The sequence below is a fragment of the Doryrhamphus excisus genome, chromosome 8, assembly GCF_030265055.1.
Source record: "Doryrhamphus excisus isolate RoL2022-K1 chromosome 8, RoL_Dexc_1.0, whole genome shotgun sequence".
In the NCBI taxonomy this organism is placed as follows: domain Eukaryota; kingdom Metazoa; phylum Chordata; class Actinopteri; order Syngnathiformes; family Syngnathidae; genus Doryrhamphus; species Doryrhamphus excisus.
The window spans coordinates 20011343-20032187 of NC_080473.1; the positions used below are offsets into that span (position 1 = coordinate 20011343).

At 44.5% G+C, this 20845-nt stretch overlaps 2 protein-coding genes across 4 annotated transcripts; both read right to left on the reverse strand.

Annotated features, from left to right (window-relative positions):
• Positions 1–27: 27 nt before the first annotated feature.
• Positions 28–5763, reverse strand: LOC131135131 (dicarboxylate carrier SLC25A8-like). Of its 2 annotated transcripts, XM_058081060.1 has the most exons (7): positions 5336–5763; positions 5062–5269; positions 4472–4675; positions 3580–3681; positions 3288–3468; positions 1955–2057; positions 28–57 (listed from the first exon to the last, which is right to left on the reverse strand). In XM_058081060.1, the coding sequence occupies exons 1-6, from the start codon at positions 5459–5461 to the stop codon at positions 1997–1999; spliced, it is 882 nt and encodes a 293-aa protein (XP_057937043.1). In that variant the 5' UTR covers positions 5462–5763; the 3' UTR covers positions 28–57; positions 1955–1996. The 2 variants fall into 2 exon arrangements, with proteins under 2 accessions (XP_057937043.1, XP_057937042.1); XM_058081059.1 differs by lacking the exons at positions 28–57; positions 1955–2057 and adding an exon at positions 3059–3206.
• Positions 5764–5884: 121 nt separating this feature from the next.
• c2cd3 (C2 domain containing 3 centriole elongation regulator) lies at positions 5885–20558 on the reverse strand. 2 transcript variants are annotated; one of them, XM_058081054.1, is made up of 33 exons: positions 20357–20558; positions 18702–18971; positions 18474–18631; positions 16692–16870; positions 16474–16619; positions 15664–15796; positions 15450–15593; positions 15233–15380; positions 15037–15146; positions 14769–14966; positions 14571–14686; positions 14386–14504; positions 14187–14318; positions 13701–14117; positions 13466–13617; positions 13150–13393; positions 12868–13048; positions 12620–12803; positions 11869–12041; positions 11646–11781; positions 11301–11569; positions 11015–11092; positions 10309–10923; positions 9911–10237; positions 9662–9800; positions 9492–9565; positions 9213–9418; positions 9009–9139; positions 8790–8936; positions 8557–8633; positions 6808–7387; positions 6630–6726; positions 5885–6133 (listed from the first exon to the last, which is right to left on the reverse strand). In XM_058081054.1, the coding sequence occupies exons 1-33, from the start codon at positions 20406–20408 to the stop codon at positions 5999–6001; spliced, it is 6267 nt and encodes a 2088-aa protein (XP_057937037.1). In that variant the 5' UTR covers positions 20409–20558; the 3' UTR covers positions 5885–5998. The 2 variants fall into 2 exon arrangements, with proteins under 2 accessions (XP_057937037.1, XP_057937036.1); XM_058081053.1 differs by having other exon boundaries at positions 8557–8711.
• Positions 20559–20845: the final 287 nt, after the last annotated feature.

Consider the following 20845-nt stretch of genomic DNA (forward strand, 5'->3'; position numbering starts at 1 on the left):
GCCCTGCCTGGATGGCCTTCAGAGAGGGTGGAAGGTCACAGGGGAAGCATCACTGAGCTGAGAAAACAAGAAAAATGGAGAATGTTGAAGTATTCGGTTATTGCCATTACTACATGCCTTTCTCGTTTGTTGGGTACCACAAACCACTGATAAAAACTCCTTTTATTTTTCTTAATTTACTTCAAACTTCTTCTAGGTCAGTAGACCAATTCTTGACTACGGCAAGTGTTCGGAACAAACCGAACACAGGGGTTCCCCTGGGATGTTTTGAAGTTGTGGTGGTGGGCTGCATGGGAGGGCGGACTGCTGATGCCTTTGCAAGGCTTTAAAAGCTTAAAAGAGAAGCAACAAGTATTATAATAAGAAAGCAAAATTGTCAAGTGACACTTTAAGAAATTAAGTTAGCATGTACCCCAAGAACTTAGCCACTTGTGAGAGCCAGGCAAAATGTGTAAACAAAGATGGCAGAAAGTTAAATGACATTGAAATGTGAGCGATCACGCATGCTGACATAGTCCTTTATAAATCACAGGTTGTTGGGATCAGCCATTTCAGTTAAATGTATCATATACCAGACACACAACAGTGACAGACGAGAAGTGAAAAGTTTACAGAAAGATCACGTTTAGGTCTTTGGAGCTGGTCTGTAGGTTGACTTTGACTGTTCTCACCATCCTTGGCCTCTGTTTATCAGAGATGTTTCTTGGCCAGCCCCTCCTGGCCTTAACTAGGACTGGTCACTGGTCACCAGTCACCACATCCTTCCATTTCCTCACTATGTTCCTCACAGCTGAAATCGCAGAGCTGGCTTTTTGTATCCTTCCCCTAGACCATGATGTTGAACAATCTTTGCTTTCAGGTCATTTGACAGTTGTTTTGAGGCTACCATGGTGCTACTCTTCAAAGTAGAGTTGGAATTGGCCACCTTAAATAACCTTTCTCGTGATTGGCTTCACTTGTGTATGCAGGTCAAGGGTCAATGAGATCCCCACCAAACAAATTTTGGGGAAAACCCACGCACAGGGAGAACATGCAAACTCCACACAGAGATGCCCAAGTGGAGAATCAAACCCAGGTCTTTCCGATCTCGTGACTGCATGGCCTACATTCTAACCACCGGAGGCCCCAGATTAGTTATATTTTCATGATTTCTTATGCGCAAATCGAATTAGGAATATGAACAGCCTTTTTGAAGTCATTTTACTTCACAAATGTGTCAAAAATCAAGTCATAAAAGTCAGCAGAATCCACAATCCATTAAAATCCAAGGTAATCATGCTCAGTGGGTATCTGACTATTAAACTGGAAGAATTATGAGAGAAAAGTTTACTCTTCACGTACAAACGTGATGATTTTCTACTTATGTGTCATATTAGCGCTCTGCTGTGATATTATTGGTACAGTATTATTTGTATTGTATCATTTTTTCTTAGCAACACAAAAGTCTACCAATTTCTCAGTGAATTTGGATGACAGAATTCAGACACATGCAGTAGAATAATTTTCTTCATAAGAATGCATCATTTTTGGGCGAGATCCAAGTCAGGATTGTTTGGCTGACTGATTGTAAGTCTACCAACATGCAGTACAGAACTACCGTGGCTGTAGTAGTGCAGTGTTGTACAGCCGCCCTTTAAAACATGTACCTGCTGTTTGGTAGCCATGTGATGTTTGGAAATAAAACAATCCATAAAATGAAATTAAACAAGGCTGTGGTGTTACAGAAAAGACCTGAGAGCCGGAAAGCTTCTTATGCAACATGGTTTACCATCCTTCAAGTCGTTACAGGTTGTGCACATGCTTGCACCTCAGCGTCATTCTATGTACCGTGCAGCCACCGCATACAATTAAAAGCGATAATGACGTTTGTTTGTTCAGAAGATATGTACAGCAACAGAATGCAACTCCACATAAACAAAATACATTCAGGAGGAAGAGATTCAATGGCACTTACCGACATAGGATTGGTAGCTGGGCCTCATGTGGTCGGTGTGGTTCATCTGAAGGAGGAAGTGGGGACACCCTTTGTGTCTCGGTGCAGAACTTTCACTGTTAATCTGGAAGGGTGTCGGCAGGGTTGGTCTTAGGGATTAACTGTGGCCACATATAGCTCAGATGAACAGTTATCCCCAGAGAGTCCACCAGTCGTCACCTGGGCGAGACACTAACAAGCCACAAATGACCCAGGACAGGGAAATACATTTTTCTCTATTTACACAAAATTTGCACAAACGCAACTGCAGTGCACTGCATGCTGATTTGCAACATATAAAAAGATAAAAATACAATGAAGAAGACAAATTCTACCAAATCTGCCCCAAGCATACAATTGTTGTGTTCTCATGCATGGAACTCTACACAGATGAGCGTTGATGAAAAATATGTGAGCCTCCACAGAAAGAACCACCCTGAAAAACTTGATCTGCAAGCAAAGAAGCCTGACGTCACACAAACCATTAATCTGTAAACATGATTCTTTCTTTCCTCTACTAAGGAAGACCATAAACGTTCCCGTCCAAAGAGACTTACTTATACTTGCTTTTCAAACCTTCTTTTTCAATGGTTATTTACAAATCACTATTGTGACTGCTCTTGGACTCGTGTACACGCTATACAAGGTCAAGGTCAGGAAGGTTTATTTGTGTAGCACCTTTCAGCAAACATGGCAGTTTACCCGATCGTGCATGACGTTAAGAAGACACAGTAAACAAGATCAAAGACATGTTTCAATACACACAGCCGTCCACAAAAAGGTAAACAGGCCATATTTACTGACACCTTGATGAAATTGTCCAATTTCGGCACTTATGACAGCTGGGTTAGGCTCCAGCATGCCCGCGACCCTCGTGAGGATAGGCGGTATAGAAAATGGATGGATTACAATCCATGTCAACAACATTTTTCAGTAAATTCCTGAATTCCACTTAACAGACGCTCCGGAATCTACACCAGTTACACACTATGAAAACATGACAATGACTATTCTGCCATTTGCGTCACCGAAGCGTCCCTTGATACAACTGCCAGTTATTAGGGAAACATTTGCAGCCAGATTGGACGACATTTGGGCTGGGACAACCTACTGGACTGGTTAGATTGTAGACTGCAGAGCCTGCTGCAGCCTCACTGCGCCTCTTTTAATTTGCTCATAGCTCATAAACATAACGATGTTCCATGAACCCAAGCGTAGAAATGAGGCCATGAATCTAAAAAGTATGAAACAAACACAAGTGAAATGAATAAAGCAGTAATATCCCCAACATGTTTTGTAATACTTGAGCACATACCCTTTGTAAAAAGCTGAGGGTCCCTCTTTGACCAGCATGGTGAATGCACAGTTGATGGCGCTGCTGTACTGGCCCGGCACAGAGTTCATGTAGCGCGTTTTGATTACATCGACCGGTGAAGCCACAATGGTGGTGCAGAACCCTGCGGCGAAGGCGGCTGTGAAGTGGCACGGCATGTTGTCTAGTGGCAAAAAATAATAAATCAGGACATCAGTATATTGATACGAGGAAAAACGGCTGCACTGGGGAAACATACAAAACATGCATACGACTTTAGAGCGTTTGTACGTGCCTGTCATCAGCTTGTATTGTAGGATGCGCTCCTTGATGATGTCATAGGTTACCATCTCACAGCAGTTGACGATGGCGTTGCGAGTTATATTCGGCAGACAACCTGCAGTGACAAACATATTTAGAAAACTTTCAACCAGATTGTGGCCTGCTGACGCACGAGCTCTCATAACACAATCATTCCGATATGGAGTGCTTTAGGATTAGCATTCACTGCTATTTATTTTTCCACATTTGCTTATGTTACAGATTTCTTCGAAAATGGCTCACGCTACCATTTGGTCCACACAGTACTTGCTAATGTGGATGTTCTAAAAAAGATTCCAGCTGAGGTCCCAATTTAGAGCCGTGACCCACACATAAGTGAAGTTAACACATAAGGAACTGAGGTGCCATCCCATCCTAACCCATAGGGTTCAATATGATGCCGGTCCACCTTTTGCAGCTATTACGGCTTCAACTCTTCATGGACGGCTGTCCACAAGGTTGAGGAGTGTTTATCGGAATCTTGGAGCATTCTTCCAAAAGCACGTTGGTGAGGTCACACACTGATGTTGATGGAGAAGGCCTGGCTCTAAGTCTCCCTCCAATTCATCCCAAAGGTGTTCTATGGGGTTCAGGTCAGGACTCTGTGCAGGCCAGTCAAGTTCATCCACACCAGACTCTGTCGTCTTAAGGACAATCAATAGACACCACTCCCAAGTAAAAACCTATGGAAGCCGGCCTGGAGTTTGCCAAAGGGCACCTGACAAATTGAACTCTATGGGATGAATGCACGGTGGTGCAGCATCATGATGTAAGGATGTTTTTCAGTGACAGGAAGAGGGGATAGATGTGAAAATGGCTGTGCAGAGACACTTTACAGTCAACATTTGTCTCTCAACCCATTTTACCTTTCCACAGCCCTCGGATCCCCTCGTCCCTGGCTATGGTCTTGTAGGCATCCATGGTGCCGCTGTACCTCTTAACCGAGCCGCTCTCAGGCAGGTTGATCTGCGCCTGGAACCTGACTTTCACCACGTCAGTGGGCTGGGCCACGGATACTGCCATGGCCCCTGTGGTGCAGCCCGCTAAAAGACGAGACCCGATGCCGGCACCTGTGACAAAGCAGACATGACTCGATGAGGGACGAACGCACAGGTCTTCCCAGCATGATCATGTGCAAGTAAGGGCAGCCAGCCCCGGCTTGACTTGACAGCTGCAGGTACGATAAGAAAGATATGCATGATAAAAATTGGTAAAATGTAGACTCTGCTGCACGAGGATATAATCAGCATTTATTTCAAACTGGTCTAACTGGTTATTTGCAGGAGAGCAACTGATTGTGTTGTACTGCAGTTAGGTCTCTTTCGTGGAATGTGCAGTAGATCTGTCTAAAATGCAAGTCAGGACTCATACGTTCTCTCGTGCCGCCCAAAATGGGAATATTTGCTAGTCGTCAATGTTTGATGACTCTTATACATCACACAATTGTATGACTTACTCTCTGAGCCCCTGCTGTAGAACTGCTTCATGGTGTCATACAGGCCCACCCTGACCGAAGCGAAGCTCATCTGTCGGTGGAGACCTGCCACCAGTCCATTATAGAGGTTCCTTGGCCCCTCGGTTCTCACGATGGTTAAGATGGTTCCAAACACACCTCTGTATGTGGCCCTCTCACCCTTCACCAAAGGCTTGGCTTCCCCTTGTATCTAAAACACAGGAGGATGAGTCAATATGCATGGAATGTAATCGTCATATTGGTTCGTGATCCTCACCTGCAGCCTGACTTTTGCAGTATCCAGCGGAAAGGTGACCAGGTCCGCCACGCAGCCGGCAAGTCCAGCTGAAACAATCTTGACAGGCACGGACGGGGTGAAATCACTGGAACCGCCACAGACCATGGCAAACGGTGGAAAGTCTAGCCGTCCTTAAGAAGAAAGACAACTCCAGGAGCCGCATTCAAGCTGCCATTTTACTGCCTCAAGAGTGCCCTGAAGTGGTCATTCCCAGCTGACAACAGGTTTGTACAGATAGATCCAGGTCACAGGAAGTTTAGCCAAACAGTGGCAAGCTGCAGCAACCGGTTAAGACGTGATTGCACGTGTGTCTGTGTGCTCATTGAGGGACGAGACGCAGCCGGCTGAACAGCTGCTTCACTTTTTAACAGAAACACGACGAGCAAGGAAAGCACACCCCCCCCAATGCAAATGAGCTACTCCACCTGTACTACTTCCTGGCCTTCACACCCGTCTGTGTGCTCTCTGTTTTACTCTGGGACGGGTTCCATGACAAGCAGCTGTCAGTCAAAGGCACATCACATTGAATTGACTAAAAATATTTATTTATAAAAAATACAAAATATTCCACTTGTTTTACAGAAGAGCAAAGAATCCCTGTACATGCTTATGAATTAACATTAAATAATCACACTTATCCTACTAATCATCGTCATCATCAAAGTGAGTGGCAATTATTCGAGCAAATCTTTCCGTCTCTCGCTTTATGGACGTAGGCGACATGTCGGGACACCGCCGAGGCCCCCTGCGAGGAATGTGCGGTGCATTGCGGCAGTCCTGCAAGAGTAAAGCAAGAATTGCATTGCGGTTAGTGAAGCGCAGTTTTAATTGCAGTCTTTGCGCTTCACCCTCACATCTCAGCTTTAAATACTGTATGTAAATAGAACCTATATTCAGTGCAAGTTCAAGTCATCTGTTAGTTGACTTGATGGAGTTCATTATCAGGTCGGGGGCGTTACCAAAAAAACAAAAAGACCTGCAGACCTTCATTCTATCATAGTGCGAAATAGTCCAACAAGATATCCAACCTTTGACATGATTTGTCAAAGCTGTGGACACAAGACTTGAAATGGTGTTTAGCAGGCGTTCTCTTTTAACTGGTAATGTATTCTGGAACGCACACACAAACACAAAGCCTGGCATGCCAACAGATTATGTTTGCCAACTCATTATTTAAGCCCTTTCACTCGTCTTGCCTGTTGTGCATGTCTTATTTGTTATGACCGCCGCCCTGCTCTTAAATGGTTTCACACTAATTCACAGTAACACTTACCAGGTCGCTGGAGGGATGACAGAAGGACGGCGCTAAGCGTACGACCTTCAGAGAGGCTTCCAGTTGATGTGAAGGCAGGAAAAAGTTAGGTACCGAGCTTTAGGCGAAGAGAGTTAAACAAAAGGAGACGATGGTGGAATGCTATATGTGTCTAGGAGCAAATAATTGTCAAGGATACACTTTGTGTTTGGGGTCATCGGCGTGCACAGTCGTGAGGGGTGACCCAGCATCACCCTCCATGTTAGTGGCATCGCCAGCTTGCAGGGTCACATCCTCCTCGCTCTCAGAGTCTGATGCCTCTTCTGATGAGTTGTCAAAACAGTCACCCGGTTGGCGTAGACTCTCCTTTCTTGTGTGTTTTCTGCTGGCGTCCTGACTTTGGATGTGACTTTCGTCCTTGTTAACCTGGATGTGTTCTGCTTCTGGGTTTTCAGGTGAAACCGGAACAGAGTCCGACAGGAAACTATTCCAAGGACTCGTCTTATCAGTCAAAGTGGTCACCTCATTCAAATGCCTCGGCTTCACCACAAATTCATCATAATCTTCCGCTTCATCCTCCTCCTCCTCAATCCTGTACCGTGATTTCCATTCTTCACAGGCCGTGTCTTCTGCTTCTTCCTGGGGTACACGGTCTGAAACAAGGTCCGCATTGCATGCACTGGAGATGATCTGGGAGACGGTGAGAGTGTTTTTCTCTTTGGTGGGGGAAGACGTTGAGTTGCTATGGTGGACGGAGGAAGTCGCTGTTCGGTGTTGACCTTCAAGACCAAGGAGTTTGTGAACAAATGGATACAGTAGATCCCGGCATATTCCCCACAAATGTATTTTCTCCTTTTTGAATAGTAAAGCTATGAATTCAAAAGAGGTCCCTGTCTCACATGTCAAGTCACTCAACATTTTCCGGGAGAAAGATGCTTTAACAAGACATAATGTTGTGTAACTGCACTTTTTGTATGTACAATACTGTATACTGCATGCCTGTGATTGTAATCGCTTGTTATGGGTGCAACCATTATTTGCATTTTAGCTGAGGGTCCTGGAAAGTAACACGCCAAGTGCATGCAATATACGTGCTTGAAAATATAGTTTAGTTTGTCGGTCTGAAAACCAGGAATGCTGCTGAATGGGGGGGTGTGCGTCTCACTGCGGAGGAGCAGTCATCACATCGATGCTAGATAAAACTTAAACTTCGACAGAAATGTTTTGCACATGGTTGAATATTTATTCCTTTTAAAGTTGATAATGCTGTTTAAATGTATATCTAAGAAAGCTGAATCCTACTGTGTTCAGTGTTTACATTTCAATAAATATTTGTTATCATTGTCATTTTTTTTATGTAAATTGAGGGATCAAAAACAGTATCGGCCCAAGCAAAATCAGCCATCGGCTAAGGATGATGGGAAAAAAATCAGCATCGGCCCGAAAAAAAAAACAGATCCCTATTTAAAACAGACTATTATTTGTCAAAACATATGCATATTTAAGCATATGTACAACTTTTTTTTGCATACATTATGCATTTCCAAGCATAGAAATGGCCAAATGAACTAAAATACAAATCTAAGGCATTCAGACGATGTATTATATTGCTTATTTTATTATTATGTCTACTATATTGGGTAAAAGGAGTGTCAAAGTTTGATTTAATGTCTACAGGGCCCTAATAATGTTACATATCTTAAGGTCATAAACAGGTTTTCTATGCTGAAACTATGAAAACATTCTATTATAAGTAGGGAATCCTACTTTGTCTTCATCATAGTGGTGTCTGGAACCAGTTCACCGCAATCATCATCTATAATTTTTTCATCATTTTTCATCATCCTAATTTTGAGTACACATGCATTTTAATGCACGGATAGAAGGTTTTCAGTCACAAGCCACATTTCGACCAGGGCAATAATATCGTCCACTGTTAGACACTCACCATGGTGGACTTGTTGGGACGTAAGATGCAGCTCATGGTCCTTAGGAGCATCTTCCTCGTGAAGACAATTCCCTTCCCTAGTGGGCGACAAAGCAGGACCCACAATCTTACTGCTGAAATATCTCTGGATGTTGGCCAGCTCGCTCAGATTCTTCCTGGGTGAAGAAGCTAGAGTACATTTATTGTGACTCTTGGAAACAAGAGCAGAGAGAAGTGACATTGCGCCTGGCTACCTGAGTGTTAAAAAGAGCACAGAGCTAGAGGGGTTGATGACGCCACTGGTGCTGCTGTTGCTGCTGCAGAGTTCTGCATTTTGTTCCTGAAGACTCTGATGATGAAGACGCACTTTCTGCATGTGCTCGTGGTGACGGTCGCCCTCACTGGGGATGAGACAGCATCGTTTTGTCATTGTGTTAAACTGTAAATTGAATGCATCATGGTGTTATACATACGTTTTGGAAAGTAGTGTGCCCATGTTATCAGGTGATGAGATGTGTTGCTCGGGGTATCGGCTGATGTGGGAAGGAAAGCTGTTGTATGTGGCTGTGGTCTGGTAACTGCAAGATGCAGCATTAGAAAATACCTGGGAGGGAAACATGTTATTAATATGGACGTACAGTCTGTTCTAAAGAAGGACTGGCTTTCTTTCTTCTTACACTTGAGTTTTGGCCAGCTTTGTCAAAGGCAGCTTTTCTCTGCTTGCGAAGGTCTTGGACACACTTAAGCGGTGTGATGGAGACTTTAAGCTGACCGTGACACTGACCACTGAAACCTGTGACGTTATACCAGCCGCACACCGATTGGAACCCACACAGTAAAGGGGACAGGTCTACAGAGGCGAATCCAATCACCTGCTCCACTTCTTGTTTTTGACAAAAAAAAGAGTGAATAAATGAAATGCATTTTCATTTGAAAGTACAAAACAATAAACCTGCCTTCTCTGTTGCCTTTATGCCAGACTTTGAAGACCAGGCTTTGCTCTGGATCAACGAGTAGCTGCTTGGAAAGCCTGAAAAACAACAACAACCAAAATGGGTCCACTGAACATACAACATGAGTAAAGTATCTGGGAACTCCTGTGTCATTTCTGGAAAATGGCACTGACCTGCATTTATGCTGATGGTTCCACGCCGGGCAGTTTGTGTTGGCCACCACAGAGGTGGACACGGCTTCTGTAGCGTCAGCAGTGACGTATGACACACAGCAACATGGCATCCCTTCACTGTTCTCAGATTGCTGACAACCTAACAACAAAGCAGACTCAGTGGAGATCAAGCTAAGACCTACAAATCCTAATATGGATCAGCACAGAACTGCACCTTCACACTTAGATCTCAAGGTATCACAGGCTAACCTTTCAGATTAAGATTCATGGCCCTCTCCACCGCAACATCCACCGGGAAAGACTCCTCCTCGCTAATTTTGGCAGGCTGAGGTACAGCGACATCTGAAGTTGTTCTGCCGGACTTGTTCAGGCTTTCAGAACACGTTATTTTGGGTGGAGAAGGAAGTGGCGTATGATATGCTGACTCTGGTGCCTCTAATAAAGTCTCCTCCTGGCTGTCAGAGTCCGCCTGGTCGTCTTCGGCAGTTGGCACGCAGCCAAAGGTCAGGCTGATGTGGACCCTGAGAGCAGCCCCCTGCAGGTCCATCGCAGAGCGTCTGAAGAGTGGATATACTCCTAAAAAACAAGAGTAAATAAAGATGGCTGTACCAAATAATGACATTACACACTTGTTCATAACATCATACCACTGAGAGTCAACTTCTGCTGGTGGGTCTTTACAAGAGACGACATATCAATGAAGGCAGAGCCCACCAGGCGGTCTGTATCACAGGGGCGCTGGCTTTTGTCCTTCTGGAAAGCAACCCACACTTGAACCTCCAGCCGCTCCTCTTGAAGGTACCACAACAATGGCTGGGAGCTCATCAGCTCAACAGTGCGACTTCCTTGGAAGGTCACTGTGGCCTGGTCATGCTTGCCCTCCTTATTGACACACGGGTGTTTCATCTGCGAGCAGAAGACCTCCTGCTCATAGAATTTGTAGCGGAAGTAGCAGTATGTGGAGCGCTGCAGCGTCTCATGTCCCGGCAGGAGCAAGCAGTGGACAGGGATCCAAATTCTGGGCATGGAAAAGGTCAGGGATATTTTCCTCATGCTGTGTTCCCAATCTCCTTGATCATTTGGCCATTCATTGTCAATATGGACCTGAGCCGGGTCCCAGCCCAAATCCAGAGCGGCCCGAATGACCCGTTCGCGATCTGAGTGGTGGGCAAAGGCAACACAGATCTCAAGGCCTCCGACCACCATGTGATTACTTTGTGTGGATTCCTGTGGCGTGTTGACGCCAAACCAGCCAGAAATACCTACATTGAAAAATTAAATTCAATTAAAAATTTTAGTGGGGGGGGGGGGGGGGGGGCTAACACACAGTTCCAAGAGTTGAGTGGAGCTCACCTGTTGTTTTACGAAGGAGATCAAACAGGGGGATTTTCACTGTTCCTAATATCACATCTGCAGGCTTGAATTGACTGCCTGGAAGAAATATATGACAAAGTTCTAAACAGGGTTAATACACAAGGTGGAGTTAAGATCAAGTTTGAAGCTTAGAATTATATAAACGTGCCATCTACTTGTGTTCTCGGTCTTTTGCAATAAAAAAGATATTTGTGGAAACTCTAAATATAGCCTACTCAAGACAGATTACATCTAACATTGTTAGCGACATGTTGTGTTATCAAACCTTTGCGGCTGTCTCTATTCCATACGGTGAAGACAGCAAACGCTTCTGCCAGCTGCTCAGCCAGACTACAGGTCTCCCCACTGCTCTTGTGAAGGAGCACGGCACAGCAAACCTCTGTGTGGTGGTTATACTCGGGGCAGAAGGTCCTGGCAGCCAGGCGGGTGCATCTTTGCTCTTCCTCGGGCAAGAAGGACAACTGGATGGTCACGTAGGAGTTCACTCCCACGGCAGCAAAGTAACTGAACCTTTCGTCTTGCTGGGCTACAACTCTGTGGCACAAATCCACAGCAGCAACATGAGAAATGAGAATACGTTTGGAGGCATAAGAAAATGGCAGTGAAGTACCTGGCTGCTGTCTGAAAGCTGGACCCTCTTAGCACTTGAACCACAAGTGTCACCTGAATAGAGGCAGCTCCTCTGCCAGTCTGCACATCAGATCTCGCAGGACGGGACTTATACTGGATGCACACATCCAGTAGGCCTGACAAAACATATATGCAAAGGTAGCAACATTTAGATGCTCAATAATCCCATCAGAGTCGAAGTGATAATCTGGGATTGTGCAGACCAGATGGTTGAGGCTGGTGCATTGAGGGGTTGTCTGCCCTAGGTAGCAGGGGCAAGGAGAACACCTGGGGCTCATCAGGATGCTGTCCATGCATGGTGACCATGGCACACAATTTGGACAGAGGGAGAATTCCTTTGGCCACAAGCTGCTCTCTGACATTCGGGTAGTAGTATCTGGAAGGACATGAGCAAGTTTAAAGGATGGAACGGTTGCCAAACTCTTCAAATATGAAAAATCTAACAATGAAATGCATGGGGAGTGTATTCATATTAATATGCATATATATTGACAGTCACAAGTAGTCCATATCACAGTTATGGCAGCCATAACTATGATATGCCACTCATTCATTCATTCATTCATTTTCTACCGCTTTTTCCTCACGAGGGTCGCGGGGGGTGCTGGAGCCTATCCCAGCTGTCTTCGGGCGTAAGGCGGGGTACACCCTAGACTGGTCGCCAGCCAATCACAGGGCACATATAGACAAACAACCATTCACACTCACATTCATACCTATGGACAATTTGGAGTCGCCAATTAACCTAGCATGTTTTTGGAATGTGGGAGGAAGCCGGAGTACCCGGAGAAAACCCACGCATGCACGGGGAGAACATGCAAACTCCACACAGAGATGCCCGAGGGTGGGATTTAACCCTGGTCTCCTAGCTGTGAGGTCTGCGCGCTAACCCCTAGACCACCGTGCCGCCCATATGCCACTCAATGAAAACAAAATTGCCCTATGTCTACAAACCTGCACCACACTTCGAAATGGACACCCCCTCCGCTGCTCAGGCCTTGGCTCGAAAGAGAGTTAAGCAGCAACTTCTGGACAGGCACTCCCTCAGGAGTAAAGAGCACGTGTGTCTCTGCGTGGCCAAACGCTGGGTCAGGAACACAGAGGGTGGTGGCGGTACGAAAAGGCCTCAGGTTGATGTCTGTTGGAGATGAGATACCACGTTAAGAATAATACAGAAGAGAAATAGACGCAAAATGCCTTACATTGTTCATTCAGGTCTGCGTCGACGTGTGCACCTTCGTGGCAAGGAAAACTGTACTGAATGTAACAGTCAGCCTCACCCCACACAGTTGATTGGAGAGGCGTAAGCCCGGTGACTTTCTCAAGCCTTATCAAAAACACATGCTCTCTCATTGCCTGTGCTTGAACTGGAGTCACCTTCACCTGAGGAGGTAACAGAAAGCAAGTAAAGAAGCAGCACGCTCTCAAAGTTACCTGTACAACACTGAACTGGAACATCGAGTGATACACGCAGGAACACCGACCTTTGCTGGTGCCGGAGGTTGGTGATCGAGCAGATGAACCGGTTTCATGAGGTGGCCCGGTGAATCGATTTCGTCTTCTCTGGTGCGCTGCAGAGCGAGCACCTGCTCGAAGCGGCCCATAGCCAGAGTGACCCTGAGGTTTCCTTTGCAACAACCCGAGAACACGTCCATGACTGGCATGTAGCAGTCCACACCTAAAACAGGGTACTGTGCCTGGAGAAGAAGGTGGGCGATCTTGTAGTCCCTGGAGAGGATGAGGAAAGAGTTAGCTCGGTTCCATGAAGCCGCCAAAAACCCCCAACAAACACCTAAATACCTAAATGACATGTAGAACTGGTGGAGCGGTAGTTTGACAAGACCAAGAAGTCTCTCATTTCTGGAGCATCCAGTTTTCTGCCACACTTCAATGACCATCACATTATTCTTCATCCTCTCCAGTAACTTTGTAGTCAAAGCCACGGGAGTTACCTAAGAGTCCAGACAAGAGGCTCCTTCAAAATGAGGTCCAAATTCCTGGTCATGCAAAATGAGGTTAGGTCTGTGGGGCATACCTGGGAAAAGTTAAAGGATGGGTTTACATGCCCCCAGCTGACCGCAGACCTCGCCATTTCATCGCACCAGAAGAGCTTACAGTTCAAGTAGACATTCACAGTTTGCATGGGCCCACAGTTGAAGTTCTTTCCATCTGGCACCATGAGCAGTGTATGCAGCAAGACCTCCGAGTCTTCCGCCACCTCCTGCTGAGATGCACGAGGGGAGGGCGTGCCAAGATGTGGAGTGGCTAATTTAGAGTGTTGCTGCTGGGTTGTAACATTCACTGTGAAGGAGTCTGAAGAGCGGGCAGGTAGGTCTTCTGCACAAAAGCTGACATGCGAGGATTCTCTTGGAGAACTGCGAGCAATGTGCGACAATGAGGGGTGTCTTGTTTCAGACGAGTCCCGGCTGTTGGTAGAAAGTTCTAGCAGCACCTGAAAACCATGACATGGTGCTAAGCTGATCTGGAATCAGCAGTGGCACAATGGAGGCATTTTATTTACCCTGAGAAGTCCTAGTTCCCGTGTTTGACTCTTGTCCTCGCTACTGTACACTGGGAGAGCGAGAGACTGGCTGAGTTGTTTGCTCTGCAGGAGACGGCGCAGTGGGTACGTGGCTTGTCCAATGAGAACCACCTGCAAAATGAACAGCACTTGTAAAAATATATTCTCATCTCATTAATCCTAATTGTCACAGATTCACCTTCTTTTGGTCACTTCTTCTGGAGTAAATTTTGAAAATGAAATCCGTCGCCCACCAATGTTCGATTGCTGTTTTACTGAAGCGCACAGGAAACACGACGTCCTGGTGGAACCTCACCACTTAAAATACACAAATGTGTGGGTCAGATACCCATCTTAAGAAAACAAGCCTCCAACAGGCCATACCTCCTTCTGTGACAACTCTGGAAACAACTCTGGTCGTCTCCATGACTCCTGCAACATTTCCACCTTGTTGACTGGAAGAGGAGGTCTTTGGGAACGTATACTCCACAAAATAGGTGCTACCAAAAACAAAGAGCCAGTATCTTGGTCTAAGATTTATTTAAAATAGTTGGAAGATACAGCAATAGTATGGGATCTTACCATTTTTTGTTTCGTTGCAGTGGAGGACTTTTCCCTTTGCTCAAGGACTTTCTGGCTGGGAGTGTTGTGCTGTCTGCCGGTACGCTCATGGAGTCGATGCTCACTTTGGCCAGTCGCATCAAGCTCAGAAACGTCAGCTGCTCCGGACTTAGAAGAACGGCAACCTGACCCAGAGAGTGCTGAGGCTCCACAACTGGACTAAATAAGGTCCCAGTAATGTCAATAATGAGTCCTGGTCATATCAGGTACTACAAAGTCTCGCTCTTACTTGTCACTCCTCCTGGACCCTGACTGTCTTAACTGTTCCTCGATCTTAGATGAACTGTTTTTCTGCTCTTGAGCGTCCACTGATGTGTCATCTAGTCTTGAACCTGACAACTGGGAAAAACAAACAAATGCATCGCAAATGAAAGCACAAAATATATATAGCACTGTACGAACAAACGTGGCTATGAAAGACTCACGGGTGTTTGGTAGAACAAATGCTCCAGCAAGCTCTGATCATATTGAGGGTCGCTGAGCTCACTGTCTCCGCCAACGCCGCTATGACTGGAAAAAGATTCAAGCAAGCGGTCCTCACCCTTCCACAGAGGCGGAGAAGGTGTCTTTAATCTGAAAAGAACGTGTCCTCGGATCAAGGAAACTGGCTAGAAGTATGCCATGTTGGATGCGTTGAAGTACCTCCCAAGAAGGAGATCCACAGCTCTGTGATCCATCTCTGCAGGATTATCAAGACAGCCGTCTGTGACAAGGACAACATCTGTATGCTTGGGAGATGAATCGGCAGGCAGGATATTTTCAAGGAACATTAGAGAAGGAGAGGGCCTGAAGACACAAAAGGATGTGTAACAATGTCTCCATGAAAGCTTGAAAGGACCTTATTTGTAAAACTCACAAGGGAGGCTGTCGGGTGTTGTCCCTCTGCAGAGGCAGTTGGAGGTCTTTCAGAACCGGAGCAGAAACCATGTCACATTTCAAGGCAGACACCACCATGGCATCCCTAAGCTTGCTCCCACGTTCTAGAATAACTGATGAATCATATGCTTCTGTCAGATTTATTTACTTCAGTGTTCATTCAAATATTTAATCTTCTTTTATCTCTTACTTATTTATATATTTTTCTACTTTTTTTATTGACTCCTATTTGCTTGGATGGAAAGATAGATTTTTTTTTTTTAGAATAAATATGGAAAATTGGTGGCTGCACAGTGGTTAGCGTGTAGGCCACACAGCTAGGAGACCGGGGTTCAATTCCCCCCTCGGCCATCTCTGTGTGGAGTTTGCATGTTCTCCCCGTGCATGCGTGGGTTTTCTCCGGGTACTCCGGTTTCCTCCCACATTCCAAAAACATGCTAGGTTAATTGGCCACTCCAAATTGTCCATAGGTATGAATGTGAGTGTGAATGGTTGTTTGCCTATATGTGACCTGCGATTGGCTGGCCACCAGTCCAGGGTGTACAGCTGGGATAGGCTACAGCTGGGATAGGCTCCAGCACCCCCACGACCCTCGGCCACGGTAGAAAAAGGATTACATAAGCTCTTCCTATGGGACATGTTGAATAAGGTAAATGTGGTCATGTAATGCTCCTTAGTATGTATTTTTTTTAATGTTTGAACAAATAAACCATATCATACCATAGCAATTGAGGAAAAAAGAACAGTGTATTTGTCAGAGATGCTAATAAAGCTTGAGGTTATAACATACCTGAGAGGATGTCATTGCTGTGTTGGCCACAGGGTGCCTGATTGGAAGGATGAACAGCCATTTGGCTCTTTTCTACCAGCCTTACATTCTCTACTGCCTCATCTTTATCCGCCTGGGCAGGTTGGGAAAACAGGAGCTCTTTCAATCTGGAAGGAGAAATATACAGTAAATGAGGTTGATATTTCCATTATAGAAATGTTAAAAGAATAAGCATAAACCTGGACGTGTTTCCCTCGCTGAACTGGTCTGATTTTTTCTCACTGCTCGCTTTCAGTGCTGCAGCCTCTGCAGATGTAGCCAGCGAGGACACCTGAAGTACTTCAGAGCTGAAATCTGCAGTTGGACCAGAGCTGGTGCTCTCATGGGCCTCAACCAGAGGCTCCAAATTAAGGGAAACCTGACAGTTTAGCAGAAGTGTCGGTGATGTTAATCACAGCATCACTCGTTAAAAGCCTACGCCTTTCATGCTAACACATGACATATAATTGTGATATTAACTAATGACCGATTCGATTCGATAATTCCAACCTTAAAAAAAAAACAAAAACACATTATCATTAAGATCATTTGTTCAAAGATCATTGTGTCATGTCACATTTGAGCCACTAGAGCAGAGGTAGGGAACCTATGGCTCGGGAGCCAGGTAGGTCTCTTTTGATGACTGTATCTGGCTCTCAAGCGTTTCTTACCACAATAAAAATGTATTTTTGCTAACATTTTAAAGTAAACATCACAGAAATGACTGTTAAAAATAATCAACAACTTTCTTATGCATTTTAATTCGTCCATCTATATTCTACTGCAATACGGCCAACCATATCCATCTTTACTGATGATATTTTCCAGGTCAAACACCAAAACTCGATTATTACTGGGTAATGCGGTAGTCTACCTCGGTCATTGAGATGTCAACATGTCAAATGTAAACTTTCCTCCTTTAGTCAAATAGTCACCTAACTAAAGCTGCAGAACCAAGCCTTCTGACGAAGATGGCCAAAAGAATGAAATATGTGTACTGAATACGGTTCAAAACCATGCAGCAGCAGAAGTTGTATTAATGGCAACAAGTATTTGATTTATTATTGGACACTGCGCTGCTCACGAAAGTGTGCTGGCCACACCCCATTGGCGTGGGGTAGTGTGCCTGGTCTACATAATTAGAGCCCATTATATCTAAAACTGTTGGTCTTACATAAAAATGCACACATTTTATTGCATTCAATGTTTAAAAAAATGTATATGGCTCTCACAGATACACATTTTAAAATATCTGGTCTCAAAAAGGTTCCCGACCCCTGCACTAGAGGGTACTCAAGTGTAGCATACAATATTAGTGAAAGGGGCGTCACCATTTCCACAGCATTCCAAAACAACGACACACAGCATTGAAATATGTGGATAAAACAGACAATACATTACCAATGTATAATGCAGAGTATGTGAGCTCTAACCATGTGCTTTCCAGCCATTTACAAAAACTGTACAGCAAAGCATGCTGGGAAACGGAAAGTACCCCCAGAGACACTACACTACAAAGATTGTCTCTGTTAAGAAAAAAAAAAAAACACTTCAATAAAATAAAAATTAAAAAAAAAGTTGAGAAGATGCTCACTCATTTGTGGCCATTTCACATAGAGCCAGTTCGCACAGTCACATGCAGAGTGATCCCTCTTGTCATCCAGCTTGTGTTCCGCCATACATTTATTTATTTATTGTTGGCGCCCCGCCACTAATACATTTGGACTGCCACTAAATATCATCTGACTGGTGACAAATTATTATTATTATTAATATTCTGTTGTCGTATATAAGGAATAGCGTCTGGTATTTGAAGAGTATTTGATGATTTGCTGCAAAGACTCATCAGCGCAAGCCAATTCTACCAATTAGGGGTCTTCAACCACTGGTACCGGTCCTTGGGTGGGGCCGAACCAGACCATGGAATGCTTTCAGGAGCAATGAATAAAAAATATCAAAAGGATAGCAGGAGTTCCACTGACCTCTAACTCCCCAAGTTTCTTGGAGGTTGGCGATACAAGGGTGTAAAATCCACTGATGGTGTGTAACTGAGACAGGCGGGAGATCTCTGCCACCTGAGCTCGTGCCATGGGCAAATGATCCTGTCTATTCAAAACTTCCAGCACCAAAGACCCCATATCTGTTCAAGAGAGACAAATTCATTAACATATCCACTGTGTGAACCTGTGTGAAAAGCCATCTTTGTTTACCTGCCAGGTATGAGGTGAACTGCTTCGGGCCGCAGCGGACCGGGAACCGTGCAGTGGTCTTGATATTTTTTTGCACGGAGAGAGAAGCATCTCGTGGGTTGAAGTGTGTGCCGTTGGACGACTCTCCCCACCAGCGCAGCCTGACAAACGTTGCCAGCGGAGGCTTCGGGGTCGTCCACAGCAGCTGACTGACTGTGACACGCAGGAAGCATCTGAGCTGACCTTCCACCAGAGGGGGCAGGCTGGTGGAGGGTGGTACATCGCTTGGGACTGCAAAGACAGGAATTTCAACAAATGCAGTTAACCCTTGTATTAGGTTACGGGTCAATTTGACCCGTTTCAGTTTTTGTGTTGACCAAAGTACTGGTTATCCTTTCTTTTTCTTCATGAAATTTTGTGACTTTTCCTCATCTAGGGTCATTAACACAAAAACTGAAACGGGTCAAATTGACCCTTAACATAATACAAGGGTTAACAAATCATGCTAGTTAACCTTGTATTATGTTACGGGTCAATTTGACCCGTTTCAGTTTTTGTGTTGACCAAAGTACTCGTTATCCTTTCTTTTTCTTCATGAAATTTTGTGACTTTTCCTCATCTAGGGTCATTAACACAAAAACTGAAACGGGTCAAATTCAGTTCACTTGTAACATAATACAAGGGTTAACAAATCATGCCAGTTAACCTTGTATTATGTTACGGGTCAATTTGACCCGTTTCAGTTTTTGTGTTGACCAAAGTACTTGTTATCCTTTCTTTTTCTTCATGAAATTTTGTGACTTTTCCTCATCTAGGGTCATTAACACAAAAACTGAAACGGGTCAAATTGACCCGTAACATAATACAAGGGTTAACAAATCATGCTAGTTAACCTTGTATTATGTTACGGGTCAATTTGACCCGTTTCAGTTTTTGTGTTGACCAAAGTACTCGTTATCCTTTCTTTTTCTTCATGAAATTTTGTGACTTTTCCTCATCTAGGGTCATTAACACAAAAACTGAAACGGGTCAAATTGACCCGTAACATAATACAAGGGTTAAGGACTATAGAAATGACAAATGCACCACACAGCGGTATTATTACACCCCAAAGTTTCACCTCCCTTAAATTGGATTAAAACCATTTGTCTGATGATAACAACACTTTAAGGGTATCTGTATTATGTGTGCTAACATGTCTTCCAAAGCATTTTGACCACAACCCATAGCGGGTGCTACAAATGTCATTTAAAATCACATGAAAATGAGACTAAGCGCTTTGATTTCCCGATGATGCCACTGTTAACCTTTGGTCTTGCAGTATTTTAATAGCACAGTACTTCAGCAAGAATGCTGGACTTACTCATGTTATTTTGTGCCGTGTAAATCAAGAATCAGTGATCAATGTTACAGAGGTATTAAACCAAATATTAAGATACCATAAGCTAGACAGAGGAAGTTACGTTCTTTAAAGCTAAATCTTAGTTAGCATCCTAACGCAAAATGCTTCAACTAAAGTATTATGATACCGTACTGTTTGCAACAATAACATCTCAGTCTTCATAGTGACACAATTTAAGGTAATAAGACGGAGTACTATAATATAGGGTAATAATATTCACTAATAAATACATGACAGCTAAGCTAGCTTGCTAACAACAACAACAAGAGCTTACCTTTCTTCTTAAAGTCCCCGACTTTGACAGACCTCAGTCTTCGGCTATTCATGCCGCCACTTAGGGGGTATAAAAGGCAAAAATAGCCAACGAGGCGACCAGGCCTTTGGTAAGCATGTTAAGTGACGGGGGACAAAGTTAAAATCCGTTTAAGAGTGCGTGGCGGCGAAATATAAACACAAGCAGTCCCCTTCGCTCCAGCGCGCCGAACTGTTAAGAAAAAGTCCCGCTTCCGCTGCCGCTCACAGGTGCATGATGGGAAATGAAGTTAAATAGTGACGTTGTGCTTTTTGTTATCACCGGCAGATGGCAGCCGTTATACAGTCTCATTCTCATTCTCCAGTAGGTTGTACAGCAGCCTTTTCTTACTGCGGGGATTAATATACTTATCAGTGCATTAGTAAGTCAGTAAGTAATTAGTAAGTGCACATATTTGAAGAAAAAAAACAACATTATTACAGAAACCAAAGAAATAGTCGTCACTCGAAT